General features: G+C 38.1%; 1 protein-coding gene across 1 annotated transcript in view; it reads right to left on the bottom strand.

Moving 5' to 3' along the window:
- Mrpl1 (mitochondrial ribosomal protein L1) overlaps positions 1-18,155 on the bottom strand; it is a 65,163-nt gene that overhangs the window by 14,475 nt on the left and 32,533 nt on the right. The window contains exon 7 of the mRNA XM_040747450.1: positions 6,168-6,274. Coding sequence (XP_040603384.1) covers positions 6,168-6,274 — 107 coding nt within the window. The remainder of the gene's footprint in view (positions 1-6,167; positions 6,275-18,155) is intronic.

Here is an 18,155-nt window from a genome sequence, read left to right as displayed (position 1 = left end):
CTATTACTGCAATCAAAGTTGATTACGAAGTACTACAAACTTTATGCAAGCTCACATGCACTTCCCCACAAATTTAATTGTTTTATGTCTTTCTGGTATGCTGTTAGACAACCAAAAAACAGGGAACAGTACAGAAAAAAAAAGTAGACAATAAGAAAACTGCAAAAATTCAAGAGATTATTAGAAGTGGGAAAAAAGAGGTTGAGAAGAAGAAAACTAAATCTGAAAATCAATACAAAATGTATAAATTATAGCAATTATGTTTAATGTCAAATAATTTCAGAGTATCAGAGATTAGCAAATATCTCTTTTCTGGAGATGAAAACACAGTAAAGTTACTATGAATGTTCAAAATAGAAAGAGAGTCCGTGTAAACTAGTTGGATGCCTTACTATATACTATTAACCTCAGGCCACACTTCTTTTCATCTCCTCTGAGCCAGAAGACACGGCCTCACTATCCATGCTGGGAACCAGGATAAGGAAAGGGGAAGAGGGGAAAGAAAGAGGGACCTCTCAGTATTCTGTATATACGGGACATGCACATGAGGGCTACAGTCAGGGCTCATATATTCCATATATATGGGACATGCACTCAACAAATTACTGAGTAAGTCCTGAATCTCTGAGTCATGACTAACACATCCACTTGGTAAAGAGGAATGTACAAATGTGTATATGAATGCTCTGCATGCCACCCAAAGTACACTGTTATCCCCAAAAGGGTTACTGAGGTCAAAAGCCTATGGATAAAAGGTTTTCCTACTAAGAGTTAAGGCCTTTACTATGGGAAACTATTTGGGGGACATATTGCTAAGAAAATCCACAATTCTATGCACTCCTATGTCAAAATAGTTATTTGCTTGTGTTTGTATCACTTTCTCAGAATGTCTGGGCATATACTCCTTTTTGGATACTGTATTTTAACTTCTTCTAACACCCAGAAGAAAAACTTTGTTTCTGTAACACCCAGGTCTTTTCTTCCTCAGAACCTTCAATCTGCTCCTTCTCCTAAGATTACCTTCTTTCCCCATAACTTCATAATCTGACCTTTAAAATCAGCTTCCATGCAAATGTCACACATGACCTCTTAGGGATGCTTTCCCTAACCAAACCCACCTAAATAACACACTTGCACACGCGAGTGCACATACACACACACACACACAACACCATACCATACCATACCATCCCTGCCACTTAAGCACAGACATATATTTATGTATTATCTATATTCTCAATATTTGAAGGAAAGCACTTTGGGGTTTACTCACAGTACTATCTATATTCCACAGTGGAAGCTGTTAACTTCTATGTACTTTGTGATGGGGGGAATAGTAAAGAAGGAGCAAACACTGGAAAGCAAAGTATCAACAGTACCATCAATCCATGTAAGGAATACTAACAAGATCATCTCATTCACACTAGTATTCCCGTGTTACTAACCTGAGTTACTAACTCATGGGATGAATGGAAGGAACACAGGCATAGTAAAGGGAGTGAGAGCAAAGTAACAGGGAGGAAATAGGTGTTTTGAATATAGCAAAATCTGTGCCACTAACAGAAGCCAGACTTCTGTGTTAGCATTGCACCTTCTTGCTCAAAGCAAACCCCTCTCTGCTCAGCATTCTCCTTTTGGGGAGGAAAGAAACTGACTAGTGCTAAGGTTTTACAAAACAATGGATTCCAAGAAATGCATGGTGTTTCATTTTACTTCATTATCTAAAATACTGTGAATAGGAGCTAATTTCTAAGAACACAAAGTAGTCTGAGATAAATGAAATGCATATTTCTGGTCTTATATGTTAGAAAACAGTACAGTGAAAAATCTTATTAAAAATTCCATTTGGGTGGATTAGGGGGATGAGTGTAATAAAACAATATAGAACTAGCAATTTTTAAAGATTTATTTTATTTTTATTAATATGTATGTGTGAGTGGATGGATGTGCAAATGCCCAAGGTCAGAAGGGGGCATTCCAGAGAGGTGGAGGCAGTTGTGAGCCACACTACATGGATGCTAAGAATCTAACTTAAATCCTCTGGAACAGCAACAGGCACTCTTGACGATGGAACCATTCTCCTAAGAATATGTGTCTTATTCTTCAAGTCTTAAATATGACACATATACTTAAAGTATACAATTTAGCTCTGACACATGTTTACACTTATGGAACCACCACTAGTCAAGATAATTAATCACTTCCAAAATTCATTATGTTGCTTTTTAATTCCTACTTCCCGCCCCTCCTCATCCATCTCTGTCCCTAAGGTCATTTTTTCTATCAAATAAGTTAGCTAACATTTGCTGGAATTTTATATAAATAGAATCACACAATACATACTCGCCCTACCCTGGCTTCTTTTGCTCATCATACATTAGCATATATGGAGTTTATTTATTACTTTTGTTTATATGTATCCTGTCATGGATATTTAGAATATTTCCAATTGGGGAATATTATAAACACATCTATTTCAAAATCTCTGTTTAAACATGTGTTTTCATTTCTCCTGAACACATGGTTAAAAGTGGAATAGCAGAATTGGGTGGTAGGAGGAAGTTCAGCCTCTTCACAAATCACTAATGGCTTGTCAGTGAGGCATCATTTAAAAAATGGAATTTTCCCACCAACAGTGTGTAAGTGGTCCAGTCCACTCTGTCCTCACCAACACTTGGTATGGATAGAGGAGTATTTTTACTCATCCAGTAGATATGTAGCGGTAAGTCCTCGTGTTTTGATTTACACTGCCCCAGAGACTAAAGATATTGACCATCATGTCATGTTTGTCATCTGTCCCATCTCTTTTAAGTGTTCAAATATTCTGCCAATGTAAAAACAATAGGTAGTTTACTGAACTTAGGAAGCCTTTTATGAATTCAGGATTTACCAGACATGATTTGCATATAATTTTTACAATCCATAATCAGAAAAGATATAAGAGAACTATGTGGACAACTGATTTCCAACCAATTTAAAACACTTAGAATGGATAAAGCATACTTTTTCCAAGAAAAATCACCAAAAACAGTTGGATATTTGTCTGTAAAAGCAACCTCATTTCAAAGTACATGAAATTTTGGGTTTCAGTTCATAATATTGTGAATTAGAGTAACTATTAAGTGTTAAATCCACCTTGAATTCCTCAAATAACTGTTGGTCACTCCCATAGTTTAAACAGAGTTAGTCCCCTCCAAAACTCATGCAGAAATCTGACTGTCCCTGTGGCAGTGTTGGGCAGTGGGGTCTTGCACAGTTATTAGGTTGAGAGCGATAACTGTTTTACAGACAATGCTGTTATAAGGTAAGGCACCTTCTCATGTCTTGCCTCTTCTGCACAGCTTGCACACGCACCCTTCCATTCTTCTGCTATGACATGATATAACATGATTCTCCCCATATACCAATACCATGCTTTTGACATTGCCACTCTGTTTTATTTAATATCACCATCTCAGGCATTCTGTTACAAACAGAAAATGGACTTAGGCAGTCAAAATATTTGTTAAAAGTAGGTTAAATTTTTTATGACTGTGTTCATAAATGACATCACACTATGTGCTCTGTCTAGTTTGATTTCAAGGTACTTCTCACTGCTTTTGGTAGGAAGGTCAATGATGCCTCTGTTACTCCATCTTAGCTAGAAGATTTCTGCTACCTAGCTATTGTTATTATAACATTTACTCCTTCCTAGTCTAAGTAAAACTTAACCAAACAGGAAATAGAGGCCCAGAATGTAATGAAACATACAGGTGCTCGTATGTTTCAAAAGCATGAAATTAGATTTGAATCACAACAATATGAATCTAAAATCCATTCCACTAAGCTACTATATGAACGCATTGCAGTAGTATTTAGTAGATTTTCTTTAAACACATGAACATCTATTTTTGTAAGTATGACAAAAAGTTTCCAAAAGAGCCTCACTGTCTGATTCAGGGCCCATATTTTAATTACTATGGTATCGCTTAAAAAAAAAAACAGAAAAGAATGAGACACCATGGTTTCCTACACCTTAGAACCTATTAAACTATTAACCTATTAACTATAGAATATACTAAAATTATACCTCAAGAAAAAGCAGATTCAATCCAGCTAGGAAGAATTTTATAAATATATTCTATGATTCTCAAAGACAAATAACAGTGATGATAGATGTTACCATTTAAAAATATATGTGAAATAGACATTATTAGACTATATAGACAAGGTCATGGAAATACAACATTGAGAAACTTGCCTAAAGTCTGCCTTATACTCTTACACAGCATGACAAGTATCAGACAAGTCGCTACAGCTCCCGAAGAATCTCTGGAGCTTCCCATTAGGGCTCTTGTGTGTTTGTGCTTGGATTACAACACTGTCAACCTTAAGAAACAAGAAGAACTGCCAAGGGCCTTTGGGAACAAGGAAATTTCAACATCGGAGTCTAGCAGAGTTCAGGCCAAGTGAATGAGAGCTGAGCCTCGAAGACAATGTGACATGTGGGACTTACCAATGGCTGCACAGATCTGCTCTGCTTCCTTTCTAAGGCAACAGTTCCCACTGGAAACGAGTGGAGTGCTTTGTCTAGACAATCTACAGTGGATGCGGTTCAGCTAGCTTGGACTACCAACTATTGGCTATGTGTGAAATTCCTCCTTAGAGTAAAACAAGAAGGGATAAAGAAAAGCTAAAGCTATTCAAATTATCTTAACTCTGTGAGCAGAGCACAGAGCCTACAGTGCTTGAAGACACTGCTAAAGTCCAAAAGCTACCTATTTCCTTCCTGTTAGCTATGAGACCTTAAGGAAGTTTTCAATTTCGTGGCCTTCTGTACTTTTATCTGTAAGATGGAGGTGGTGTTTCTACCTCTTCTGAGCTTGAGTTCCATCTGATATATCTACAACACAACTGCTGCTCAGGAATCATTGCAGAAGACGGGGTGAAAGATTGTAAGAGCCAGAGGAACAGGAAGCTTGCTCTGAGACTATGTCTCCTAGAAATGCCAGAACCTACACCCGTGTAGTTTCACCAACATGGCTGCCTAAACATGACCTGAAAAAGGATTACATCAATAGGTATGCTAGTGTGGAACGGGAAAACTCATGAGGTCTTAATGCATACAAAGAACCACAGGCAATTAATGCTGAGGGTGGAAGAAATAGTCTTCCCCAGAGAAGAGTACACCAACTGATTATTCAATATCCAAATGGTCAGCCCTAAAGACATATATGGACTGAGGAAGCTGTATTTATATATTCAGGAATATACACACACTCATGCCCCCATCTGCACTAGTGCATGCAAATGCATGGACACCATGAATTTGGAAGAGTAGAGGGTTGGGAAGAAGTACATGGAGGGCTTCAGGGAAGAAAATAAAGGGGACAATTACGTAATTATGTTATAATATTATATGTAGTTACATATATATAATTTATAATATTAGAAATAAAGCTCAACAAAAGATTTCACAAACAAGAATTTATATTAGTACCAGACACTTGGGAGGCATTAAATCTTGTTACCAATAAATTACTACTATTCCTAAAGTTATTAATAGGTATTTTTGGAAAGTCTTCAATACAAAAATCAGTTACAAATAACATAATAATTTTTATGGTCCAAATGCTTATTTATTTAAAAACACAGCTCTGTAATTCTAACATACTTATGTTAATGCCCTAAAGATAGTAATAGAAACACATTCAGCATGTTCCACAAGTATGTAAACAACTTGTAAAACACCAACTAGACACAATTAATTGAAATAAGGCAAATTAATCCATATATATTATAATGCTCAAAAATATATAAAGATGTGTAAGATCCAAGCCTTACCTTACAACTCTTAAAAACTTAAGTATTAAATGACAAAGAACTTGTATGTTAGAATAGACAAATTCTGCAAAATGCAAGCAAATGCCAGCAAGAAGCACATAACACAAGAAGAAATACATGTTACGTGTGTTTGTGTATATAAACATAAGCACAGGTGTGCATGCATGCACCTGTGTTATACAGCACGTGCTGGAGAAAGAAACTCTCAAGTACCATTAAATTTGGTAGCTCAGCTTACAGAATAAGAGTCTTTACATATGTATTTGAAGCTGGTTCAAAGGCAAGTTCAAAAGTCAGGTATGCTTAAGGGGCATCAGAACAAAAGATATGCAACTATAACTTACTGTTGCTATTTTGGTGCTGAGAAAGTTCTGTCTTTCTTCATCTACCACAATTTCATGTCCAGTTTTAAATAATTCAAGCATTTTAGGGATGTCACGACCAACGGAATCTGGTTAGAAAAATCAGAAAAGTCCAAAATTGTTACAGCATCTAAAAACTAGCAACATTAATGACTAAAATAAACATGAATCCCATGTGAAAACACAGAAAACAAAATGTGGCAGACTGCATTATATAATATTACAATCCCTGTCCTGGAGGAACTCTCTTCCTTATTGGCTTTGGAGAAGCTACAATGCTATGTGCTAACAAATGGAAAGGACGAAGAGCCAGGAACTCCAAACCCAGTGAGAATGATGGCACACTCAGTCCAGCAACAGCCTACAAACAAGAGACTTCTGACAACAACCACGTAAGTCTGGAAATCAATTCTCAGTCAAACTGGAAAGAGAGAGCCAACTATTACATGCACATGCGCCTCTCCTCTTTTTTTTTTTTTTTTTTTTTTTTTTTTGGTTTTATAAGACAAGGTTTCTCTGTATTGTTTTGGAGGCTGTCAGTCCAGCCCGGCCTCGAACTCACAGAGATCCGCCTGCCTCTGCCTCCCGAGTGCTGGGATTAAAGGCGTGCGCCACCACCGCCCGGCTTTTTTTCTTTTCTTTTCTTTTTTTTTTTTTTTTTTTGCGCATCTCCTCTTAAGCACATACACAAACACATTTTTTACGAGTTTTAGTATGAGATGTCAAAATGTTAAAGTATACCATAATGATCTTAAATTTTTATTGAAAAGTAAGATAATTTTCAAACACTGTCTGATCAAGGTTTCATCTCTCTCATCTCTTCCCAGATCTGTTGGGGAAGTCCTGTTATTTGCCTGTTATTTGTCAATAAAGTACTGTTGAGCCTATAGGAATCTAGATAGGTGGGGCTAGGAGTCCAGGAGGATTCTGGGAAAGCGGCTAGCAAAGAAAAAGCTTCTCTTAACAGAATGGTTGTAAGAAGCGGGATTGAATTTCCATGCAAAACAACAAAAGCTTTAAAGGAATTTTAGAAACAGAAGAACAGAGAGAAGCACAGATTTTGGTAGCAGCATTTTTCTCAGGTGTGCTCTGTTTTGCTAGCGACAAGCCGAGATTCACGCAGCTCACTTACCGGAGTCTTCCTGACTCGGCATAAAAAGAAAAAAAAAATAAACCAGCAAGGTCGTTTTAAGAGATTCTGCTAACGATTGAAAGGTGTGTACGTACAGCTGGAAGTGGCAGCTTTTGCTGGAGGTCAGCATGGACTGAGGCGGTAAGCTGTAATCACGCTTACGCCCACCATCTTGACGAAAAACCGGCAGTTTAAAACAGCCGCGGTTTTACAGATAAGACACATGGCCAGAAAAACAAAGATTTACAGTAAAGTCAGACTTAAATGAAGAAAAACCTCTAAAGGTTTATATTGTGTTTAAAAATATACGTGAGATTGAGAGAGAAAATGAAACGACAAAGTGGTATATAAATACAGAAGCCGGCTGTGGTGGCGCATGCCGGTAGGAATTGCTCCAGAGGCAGAGGCAGGCAGATTTCCAAAGAGAAACCCTGTCTCAGAGAAAAATAAATAAAAGTGAAAGAAATTGAGTAATAGTAATAATAGATTAATAAATAAGCCACGTAAAGATGGAAAATACACAGAGAGTCTGGATACTGTACGCTATTATGTTTTTCAGTTTTTTCATTGCTAAGGAAGGAACAGCTACTGCAGTACACTTGATTATAAATGCTGCTGAATTAATTCAACTTATATCTTTTGAAAATGCCTTGACCTCAAAATTTAAGTATAAGGATATGTTACTCGGAAAAGGAGTTTTAATTTATGTTTCCATAAAAAGCTGAGATTTCTTCCAGGCTTCTGTGGTTTGACGAACCAAGCCCCCCGGAAGCAGTGGACCAGGTGTTCCAACTATTGAGACAGCTAAGATGATGCAGCTTTACAGACCCTGAAAATACGGACTTATACAGGTTTCTGAGTTTTGTCATGATCCCCATGGTGTGAACAGCGCCCCCTTCCAGCAGGAAGCAGTTTGGAATGAGCGACGTCCTAATTCCCATCTTGTTTATAAATCTTTGTTTTCATTTAAATGGGGTTGTTTATAATTAGCTAATGATAACAGCCGATCTCTTTTTTAATGGTAAAAAGGGGAATTATGGTATGGGTATTGTTTTTCATTTATTGATACAAATTCAAGGTCAATTTTGTGATATGTATATTTCTCCTCTTGATTAAGTACTGTGCTTATACTGATCTTTTAAAACGTAATGCATAATTGAATACAGACTATAGATAGTTACTTATAATAGTCAGAATTTATAGTTAGGTAAGTTAGGTTTTCTAGATATATAGAGATGTATTTGAGACAGATAGATAGTCTTCAAACCTTTCAAAGACCTTCAGAAAATGGCATTTAAAATGGTTTAGGGTTTTTCTTGACAATGAGAAATGTCTGCTCCTGGCAGCACCAATTACATCTGAGAGGAAGATGGGCATCGAAGAAACTTGTTATGGAGTTTGCTTTCAACATGGCAAGATTAGCCATTTAGGCAAGAAACTGCTCTTGTCGGTACTGCTTGACTGTTGTATAATCTGGACCCACAGGAAAGTGACTGCTGAACTCAGTCTTACAGGGTTCCTGCTTCATGAAGAGTCTACGAGACTTTCTGCAGGACACAGAGAAATGACTGACAGACTGCCAATGCAGATGGACAGTTTGAAATTTCCTGCTTTGCTGAGAAGTGTTCCAGACACATTGTGGCCTATGGGCTGAAGATGGATGCCCCAACATTACAGAGGAACTTTGGGTGACTGTCCAGGCAGTAAGATATCTTTGTCAATCCTAGTGTGTATATATTATCCTTCTGTGGTCTTTGATGGAGTTGAAGACAGATAGCTATAATTATAGTTTTCCTTAGTTATGATAAAAGATAAGCTACATATAGAACTTTGGATTCACAAGGATGGGATGGATGATATTTTCTTTAAATCTTGCTAAAATATTCTAACTGTATTCTTACTTGATAACTGTTCTGTTATATATAATTTGACTATGTTAAAGTTAAGACCTTTCTTTTTTTTAAACAGAAAAGAGGAGATGTTGGGGAAGTCCTGTTATTTGTCAATAAAGTACTGTTGAGCCTATAGGAATCTAGATAGGTGGGGCTAGGAGTCCAGGAGGATTCTGGGAAGGAGAAACACAAGAGAGTCAACATGTAACGCCATGGGGGTAGGAAGAATGGAACTATTCTCCGGTAAGAAACATACTTAGATTAACAATTATGGGGTAATTACTTAAGTCAGAGCTAGCTAGTAAGAAACAAGCAAGGCCAACAGCTTCATAATTAATATAGCCTCCTGTGTGTTTATTTGGGGACTACAATGTGGCAGAGCCCAGGCGACTGGCGGGTGATAAGCCAAAGAGGCTAGCAAAGAAAAAGCTTCTCTTAACACAGATCCTTCCCACCTCCCCACCTGCCCAACTACTCACACCAAGAAAACAAACAGGCAAATAAAAAAGAGAAAGGATTTTACAAAATAAACTAACAAAAGAAGAAACTAAGAAAGAGCAAAAGAAACACACACACACTCAAAATCAGAAACCATGACATATAATCAAAAAACCAGTAAGGTTAAAAGGAAAAAAAAAAAAAAACCTCTGATAAAAATACCTTTGAGTTCACTTCACTGTTGGGCATGGGCCTGCCCTGAAGTGTAAATTTGTATACCCAGTGAGACTCCCTTGGAGAAACAATTTCTTCCTCTGTGAGAAACCTTAATTGGAGATAGCTTCTTGGTGGGGGCAGGGTTTGTGTCTACTTCCACATCCCAGCACGGGGGCCCTGTCTGGATCTGTGCAGGACCTGTGCATGCTGCCATAATGTCTGTGAGCTCCTGTGTGTCAGGCCTTTCTCACCTGGAAGACACTGTTTCCTTGGTGTCATCCATCCCCATGGCTCTTAAAATCTTCCTGCCTCCTCTTCTGCATAATTCCCCGACCCCTACAGGGAGGGATTCGATGAAGACATCCCATGTAGGTCTCTCACTCTCTGCACATTGCCCAGTTGTGGGTCTCTGTGTTAGTTCCTATCTGTTGTAGGGGCAGCATCTCTGATGATGGCTGAATGAGACACTGACCCATGGGTATAGCAGAATGTTGTTAAGAGTCATTTTATGTCTCCTTTTAATTCTGATACCATTTTATATATTTTGGGACTCTGTTCATAGATTATCCAACATTTTCTCCAGTATCAGTTCTCATCTTAAAGATATATTCTGTCTGGCATCAATATACCCAATGACATTCTCTTAACTCTTATTTTCATGATTTGTAATTATAGACAATTTTACTTTAGATGACTTGTGTGTTTAAGGGTTTTTTTTCTACAGACAACATATAAAACTGCCTTATGGTTGGAATAGCCCATTTCCAGCTGACATATACATATGCAGAATTAGAAATTTATGTGCTTCTACTGTCTCATCATGTTTGTTCCTTTGTTCCTCTCATACAGGCATTTTTGTTTTAAACAAACAAACAAACAAAAGTCATGTCTCTTTTATCCTATATTTAGATTTAAGCAAAATACCTTTAAAACACACATGATCACCTTTTTAAAAATCATAAACTACTTCATGCTAATACATAATATGTATCAGCTAATTTTTTTCCTCTGCCATTTTTACATTGTGATCACTGTCATGTCAAAACCTCATTTACTTCCTGTATATTTGTCTTTAAAATAATATTCACTATATTTCATATAAACAAAATTAGAGAATCATTCCAGATTCCTTTACACTTCATATTTAATCAGTAATTCTTGTTGACTCTACCTCTTTACCATCCCTCAATAATCTTCTTCTGTCTTCACTGCTATTGTAAAATGTATTCTTTCTTCTGTTACCTAGACTACTATAAAGGCCTCTGCAGTAGTCTATGTTAATTTTCTATATCCTCACATGTCCACCCCACGACTTACATGCCCACAAGAAAACCGTTTTATCTCATGATTCTGAACAAGGTTTTCAATGGTTCTTATCTACAAAGAGGATAAAATCTAATCTCTGTGGAATGGCACAAAAAGACCCCCATGACTAGCCCACTACCTATCAGTGTTTAACCTCATTAACTACCACTATCTGATTACACTCCTCATCCAAATGATAGAAAGTGGCTTAAAATTCCAGAACACACTCACTCTTGCTTGACTTTTTAACATTAATGAAACCATATCTTCTGCCTAGAACATAGTACACACTTTAAGAAGTCAAATATCCATCCATGACTAATGTCACAATGGTTATCTTCTTTTCATAATTTGATTCTAAAACATAGTTACTCACTCTCATAAGTATGTTGTATATTTCCCAATATCCATGGCACTTTAACACTCAAGTTTATTCATCTCTGTCTCTTCTGTTAATATGTATTTCCTTAAAAATATGAACTGTCAGCGGGGGGGTGGTGGTGTATGCCTTTAATCTCAGCACTATGGAGGCAGAGGCAAGTGGGTCTCTGTGAGTTCGAGACCAGCCTTGTCTACAAAGCTAGTTCCAGAACTGCCTGAGCCACACAAAGAAATGCTATCTCAAAAACAAACAAAAAAATGTAACCTGTCTTTTAATCTTTCAATTTCCAGAACACAGTTGGCACTCAGTAGTTACCCACTTATTTAACAAATGGACCATAATGGTAGAACTGATGTATGGAAGCACATATAAGTTCCCCTAAAACAATTGTGCAAATGAATAGCCACCTTTAGGAACCTTAGGTCTACACACAGTATGAACTTTTTGTATCTCCAGTTTGTACTAAGCTCTGCTTACATTACCAAAAAAAAAATTATTGAGCATTTGTTAGCACACAACACATTTGGTAGATAAGAATTTATGGTCCTCAGTGATTTGCTGCCCTCACTTCCCTGTCACAGAGTTCACTTAAGGACAAGGGAGGGAGGAGGCCAAGGCTGAGAGCTGTATACTCAACATTATTCTGTTTTACAGAAGGCACAGGTATCAGATTACTGTGACTTTCAATTGCTCTACTGATTCGAACTAGCTCTCTACTTTCTCCTCTGTGTTTTACACTCTTCTTTCCTCCTTGTCTCTCTCTCCCTCTCTGCTCTCTACTGCTTCCATAATTAAGTGCAATTCAGTCTTTCACTCTAATGTTATCTTTTCTTTTTTCCCTTTACAACAGAAAGCAAAGAAGCAAGCAAACAAACAAGCAAGCAACAAAGGAAGGAAAGAAGGAAGTTAGTTAGAATAACTAAGAACTGGCATTTGAATCTGGGAAAACAATGATCTGTGACTATAACTGAGAACACTGTTTTAGGTAATTGTGAGAGAGGTGGCTGGAAGAATAATGTTTGGTAAGGAATTTTTAAAGCTGGTATAAAGACAAATGACTAAGGCTGTACAAAAGAAGGCTTGAACGTGTTCTCCGTTTGACTAGACAAATCTGGGTGTGGTTAGGTGCTGATGTTAAGCTGACTTGTCTAACTGCAGAAAGTAAAGCTCCTGATTCCATGACATCAAAGACTTTCCCTCCTTGTTCAGAGCCACCACCATATCCAGTTGGCACAACTAGGTGCTCAATTAGTATAAACACAATTATATTTTAAATGTATAAAATATACTTAACCCATGGTTCAGTGGGATTATTAACTGTATCTTCTTTCAACTGAATCCTGCATTAAACGGTAATTAGTTGCACAAACATTTGTAGAGTGTCCATCCTGGATCAGATACCATTCTACACCACAAGAGAAAATTCTAAGCAACAGAAAATGAAGGAATCTTTGCTATAATAGTAGGAACTGAATACATACAGAAGAAGGAGAAGAAAAAAAAAGCAGGAGAAGGAGGAGGAGGAAGACGGAAGGAGAAAAGGAGAAGAAAGATGATGAGGAGGAGGAGGATGAGGATGAGGATGATACTAGGTGGGCTAAGTCCTAAATGAAATATCCATAAAAGAAACTTGAGTAATTATTTTCCACTGAATGGTCATGGTAGGTCTGTTCAAATGATATCTGAATAAGAAAGTGTGCCAAACAAATAAGCAAAGAACACACTGCAGACACAAAAAATAATCCAAGACCAAGAAAGTAAAGAGAGAACTCAGGGTATGCATGTATAAGAAACAACAGCATCCCCAGGGCTGAAATAAAGGAAACAAAGTTCACATCAGGATTATCCATAAGACATGCATAATTAATCTATTATTATAACAGTACTTAATCATTAGTAGAGTCTTTCACATATGAATAGTGTTTAAATTAGTATGGGGGGTAGAAAATTGTTTTTGCATTTTTCCTCATATAACCTAAGAGTTCAATTTCAGTAACAGAAGCAGTACATGGAAGTACAAAATACTATTTCAAGACCTGAACAGTACTTTAAATTTTTATAATTTAGCATTTATGAGTCTTATATCAGATATGACCACCTCTATGGTAGTTTAAAAGAAAATGGTCCCCAAAGAAAGTGGCATTATGAGGAGGTATGGCTTTGTTGGAGTAGGTATGGCCTTGTTAGAGGAAGCGTGTCATTGTGGAGGCAGGCTTTGAGGTCTCATATATGCTCAAGCTCAAGTGTCTCAGACCACTTCCTGTTGCTTGTCAGTCAAGATGGAAGAACTCACAGATCCTTCTCTAGCTCCATGTCTGCCTGCACACTGCCTTGTTTCTCTTCATGATGATAATGGACTAAACCTCTGCAACTGTAAGCCACCCCAATTATTGTTTTCCTTTATAATGATTGTGGTCATGGTGTCTCTTCACAGCAATAAAACCATAACTTTCTCCACAGCAATAATAACCATAACTGACACAGAAGTTGGGGCATTGCGGTGATAGGCTGGCCCAGGATTTTGTTTGGAAGAATTTGGGGGTTGGTACTTTGGTTTAAGAAAGCAGTTGAATGCTTTAAGCATTAGTAGGAACATGGAAGACAATGATGTTGATAATGATTTGAACTGTGATGGTCTGGCTCAAGAGGTTTCAGAGGGACCTGCCTAGCAATCTTTCTTGTGATATTTTGCGGAAGTGGATGCTTTTGCCCTTGTCTGAAGAGTATGCTTGAGGCTAAAGTGAAGAGATTTGGATTGATTCCATTGGCAGAGGAAATCTCAAAACAGCCTAGTATAGACTCGGTTATATAGTTATTAGTGGTAACTCTAATGAAGATTTATAAGGAAAAGGAGCAAGTTGAACTAGGCAAATTACAAAATGTAAAATTTGAGGAGAAAAGGAACACCAGGAAGTAGAATGGAGCTAAATCCTATATTCAAGGAGATAAACAGATTTATCTGATGACCTCAGAGCAAGATTCCACCCAGCTAAATTTGCAACTTGTGAAAAGGAATTAGAGAAAAGCTTAGAAACAAGTATGGTGGTGCACACCTTTAATTCCAGTATTCCAAAGGCAGAAGCTGGCAGATCTCTGAGTTTGAGGTCCACCTAATCTACTGAGCAAGTTCCAAGACAGTCAAGCTTAGGCAGTGAAGGAAACCATGGAAAACAAAAAGCTGGTGATGGATGTAATCGAATGAGGGGACCCCAGTAATCGAATGAGGGGACCCCAGTAAGCATCAGAATTTGGCAGGTTCGGCCACTTGGTTCTGGTTTTAGAGTTAAGAATAGAAGAAAGGGGTTATGGAATTTGCCTTCACAATTAAGTAAAGTTGCTGAAACCAGATCATGTGTCAGAGGTATCCTTGAATGGAGGCCTAGAGAGGTCATTGTGTGAAGCTGTGAAGGTGAAGCCTGGATTGCCTTGGAAACCCTAAGATTTTGGAGATACCAGAGCAATGAGATACCTGCCAAGGAGAGCTGCGAACAGGGTGTGGAACCAACCCAAGAGAAAGAAGTTTGTTGTAGTCAGTAAAGCTGAAAGGAATTGCAGATCCGAAGACTTTGACATCAGACATGGAGATGCAGAGTTTGGAGCTTGCTCAACTGGTTTTTGGTTTTTCTATGCTCTTTCTCTACATTTTGGAATGGTAACGTATATTCTGTGCTATTATATGTTGAATCTGTTTTTTTTTTTAATTTTGATTTTCTAGGGGACCACAATTAAGAGCTTCATGAATATCAGAAGAGACTTTGAACTTTGGACTTTGAAACATTGTTGAGACTGTGGTAGAGTATGGGGACTTTTGGAGTTGAACTGAATGCATTTTTTGGATTATGATATGGCTACAAGCCTTTGGGGGCCAGGGAGTGGAATGCTGTGGTTTGAAAGAAAATGATCCTCAAAGGTAGTGGCACTGTTAGGAGCTGTGGCTATCTTGGAGTGGGTATGGCCTTGTTAAAAGAGGTGTGTCACTGTGGAGGCAGGTTTTGAGGTCTCATATATGCTCAAACCACACCCAGTGTCTCAGACCACTTCCTGTTGCCTGTGAGTCAAGATGGAAGAACTCTCAGCTCCTTCTCCAGCACCATACCTGCCTGTGTGTAAGCAAAAACCTCTGAATTGTGAGTCACCCCAATTAATTGTTTTTCCTTTATAAGAGTTGCCATGGACAGCGGGTAATGGTGGTGCATGCCTTTAATTCCAGCACTCAGGAGGCAGAGGCAGGTAGATCTCTGTGAGTTCAAGACCAGCCCGGTATACAAGAGTTAGTTCCAGGACAGCCTCCAAAGCCACAGAGAAACCCTGTCTCAAAATACCAAAAAAAAAAAAAAAAAAGTTGCCATAGTCATGATGTCTCTTCATAGCAATAGAAACCCTAAGACAACATACGGTGGAGAGTGACTGAGGAAGACACCCAACATCAACCCCAGGCTTCCATATGCATGCATACATGTGCATACACACACCTGAATATACACAAGCACAGACACATGAACACACACACCCACATTAAAGAAAACATGTCTATATTGATGATAAAAGCACTTCAGAGAGCTCTTACAGGGTGAGGGGGCAATAAATAGCAAAGTGAAGCAAATTTCTTTCACATGTTTTAAATCTATTTCATGAAACAACAAAAAATACTGAGAAAACAAGCCAAATGGGAATATTAAAAAGTGAAACTGCCTATCGTTATATAAGAAATTAAAATAAATGTGCTGTGAAGGGTGCACACTGGATCTAGCAGAGCTAGTCATACCCATTCCTGCAAGTAAACTGAGACAATGCAGGAACCAATGAACTCAGCTGCAGAGGCTGGTTCTAGCTTTAGCTTTGGAACGTCTACTCTAGCTTAATGTGTTTTGTTGGTTCTAAGAGAATCAAATATTCTGAAACAAGAATCCTAACAAGCTCTAAAAATGCATAACACAAGCTCCATCTTTTCTCACGCACATCTGGTGTGTTCTGTTTGAACATTCTGACAGGCTAATAGTTTGTTTTCATGCTTACAGAACACAAATGTTTTGCTCATTCTATTGAGCAGATCCTGCAGGGGTGAATAGAAAATGTTAGGAAAAGGGGGATGCAGTCATTCTTCCAGGTGCCTTGTTAAGCACACAGTTGGGAGGACACACACTAAGGACATAACACGCGTGCGAGCGTGCACACACACACACACACACACACATACACACACTGTCAGTGGAAGGTGTGGTTCATTATGAAAGTAGAAATAAAGGAAATTCCACTGATAAAAATAAACACTTCAACAGGAAACTTGCTATTTGGAATAAAGAAGTTATTTGAAAACCTTCTAGAATTAAAAAAGAAAAAAAAAAACAGCAATGGTAATGAAAGGAACCCTTCTAGATGTAAATGAGACAGCAGTAGTGCCACTGAGAAGAAAAAGGGATATGGAATAATCCAGGAGGCTCCAAGAACAGAGTGGCACAGGCAGCCGTTAGTGCGAGAGGCAGCTGAGCGGCACAGCAGCCCAGAGGGCACCGCTGCCGTGATTCTCACCTCTCAGCACCTCTCTGAGTAATGCTGGCTGAGACTACAACCCAATTAGAAATAGATACTGTTTTTACAATTTTCTTATGTTTCACTCACAATCTGCTTTTTCCCCCCAATAATACTAACTTCAGGCCTGAATTAGGAACAATGTGAGTCTGATTCCATACAAGAAGGACAGCTGCAATGGAAATCTCTATGAAAAATGCCAAGTCCCTGCCCACATTTAATAAGGTATGATTTAATGCAGGTTATAAAAGTGACAAAACCATAGTACAATAAGAGAAATTGAGTCCATCTGAATCATTTTTAGTTATCTCTACTACCAAAACAAATTTTAAAAAACGTGTTTTATCTACAGTACCTTATAGAAAACAAACCTATCTATTCCAGACATTCAGTACCACCTACAACAAATAAACCTGCTCTGTGAGTGTGTTCACCAATGTTCCCTGAGTCATTAATGGTACCACTTGTCAGGGGAAATGCCTGTGTAAAGACCTCAGCACAGCTGACTCTTCACTGCTCCCCATCAACTACTCCCTTCCTATAGAGCCACAAAATCCCGTCTTTCACACTGAACTCATCACTCTGCTCTCAGGACACAGAGCTCAAATAGTACCCGTACTATTGTAACAGCAGTCTAACTGGCTCTCTCCCTCTAGGTTTAATCCAAACCAGCATGTCTTATGCTCCTCTAGAAAACAGATCATATCACATCACACCTTACATCTAAAGGATTCATAATGATAAGAAAACAAGCCCATGTTCATTAACCCCTAATTCAAAGACTTAATCAGAACAGCATTGATCTACTCCCGACATTATCCCCATTGTTCACTTTCATATATATCAATGCAGAGGCACCATCTCTACAACTGAAGACCTAACTGACTCTTCCTGGAGCCAGCCTGTACTTTCTAGTCTCCTTTAGTGCCCGTTGGTAATATATTTTCTACTTAAAATAACGACTTCTCAACCAAATCATTCAGTTATCCTGGAAACAGCTTAAATGTCACCTCATTCTGTTAGAGAGACGGGAAAGAAAGAGAAGAGGTTTTTGTTTGTTTTGGTTTTGTTTTGTT

The sequence above is a fragment of the Mesocricetus auratus genome, unplaced genomic scaffold, assembly GCF_017639785.1.
Source record: "Mesocricetus auratus isolate SY011 unplaced genomic scaffold, BCM_Maur_2.0 Super-Scaffold_100006, whole genome shotgun sequence".
Classification (NCBI taxonomy): Eukaryota; Metazoa; Chordata; class Mammalia; order Rodentia; family Cricetidae; genus Mesocricetus; species Mesocricetus auratus.
The sequence above is the reverse complement of the archived record's forward strand: the minus strand, read 5'-3'. Positions and strand labels throughout refer to the sequence as shown.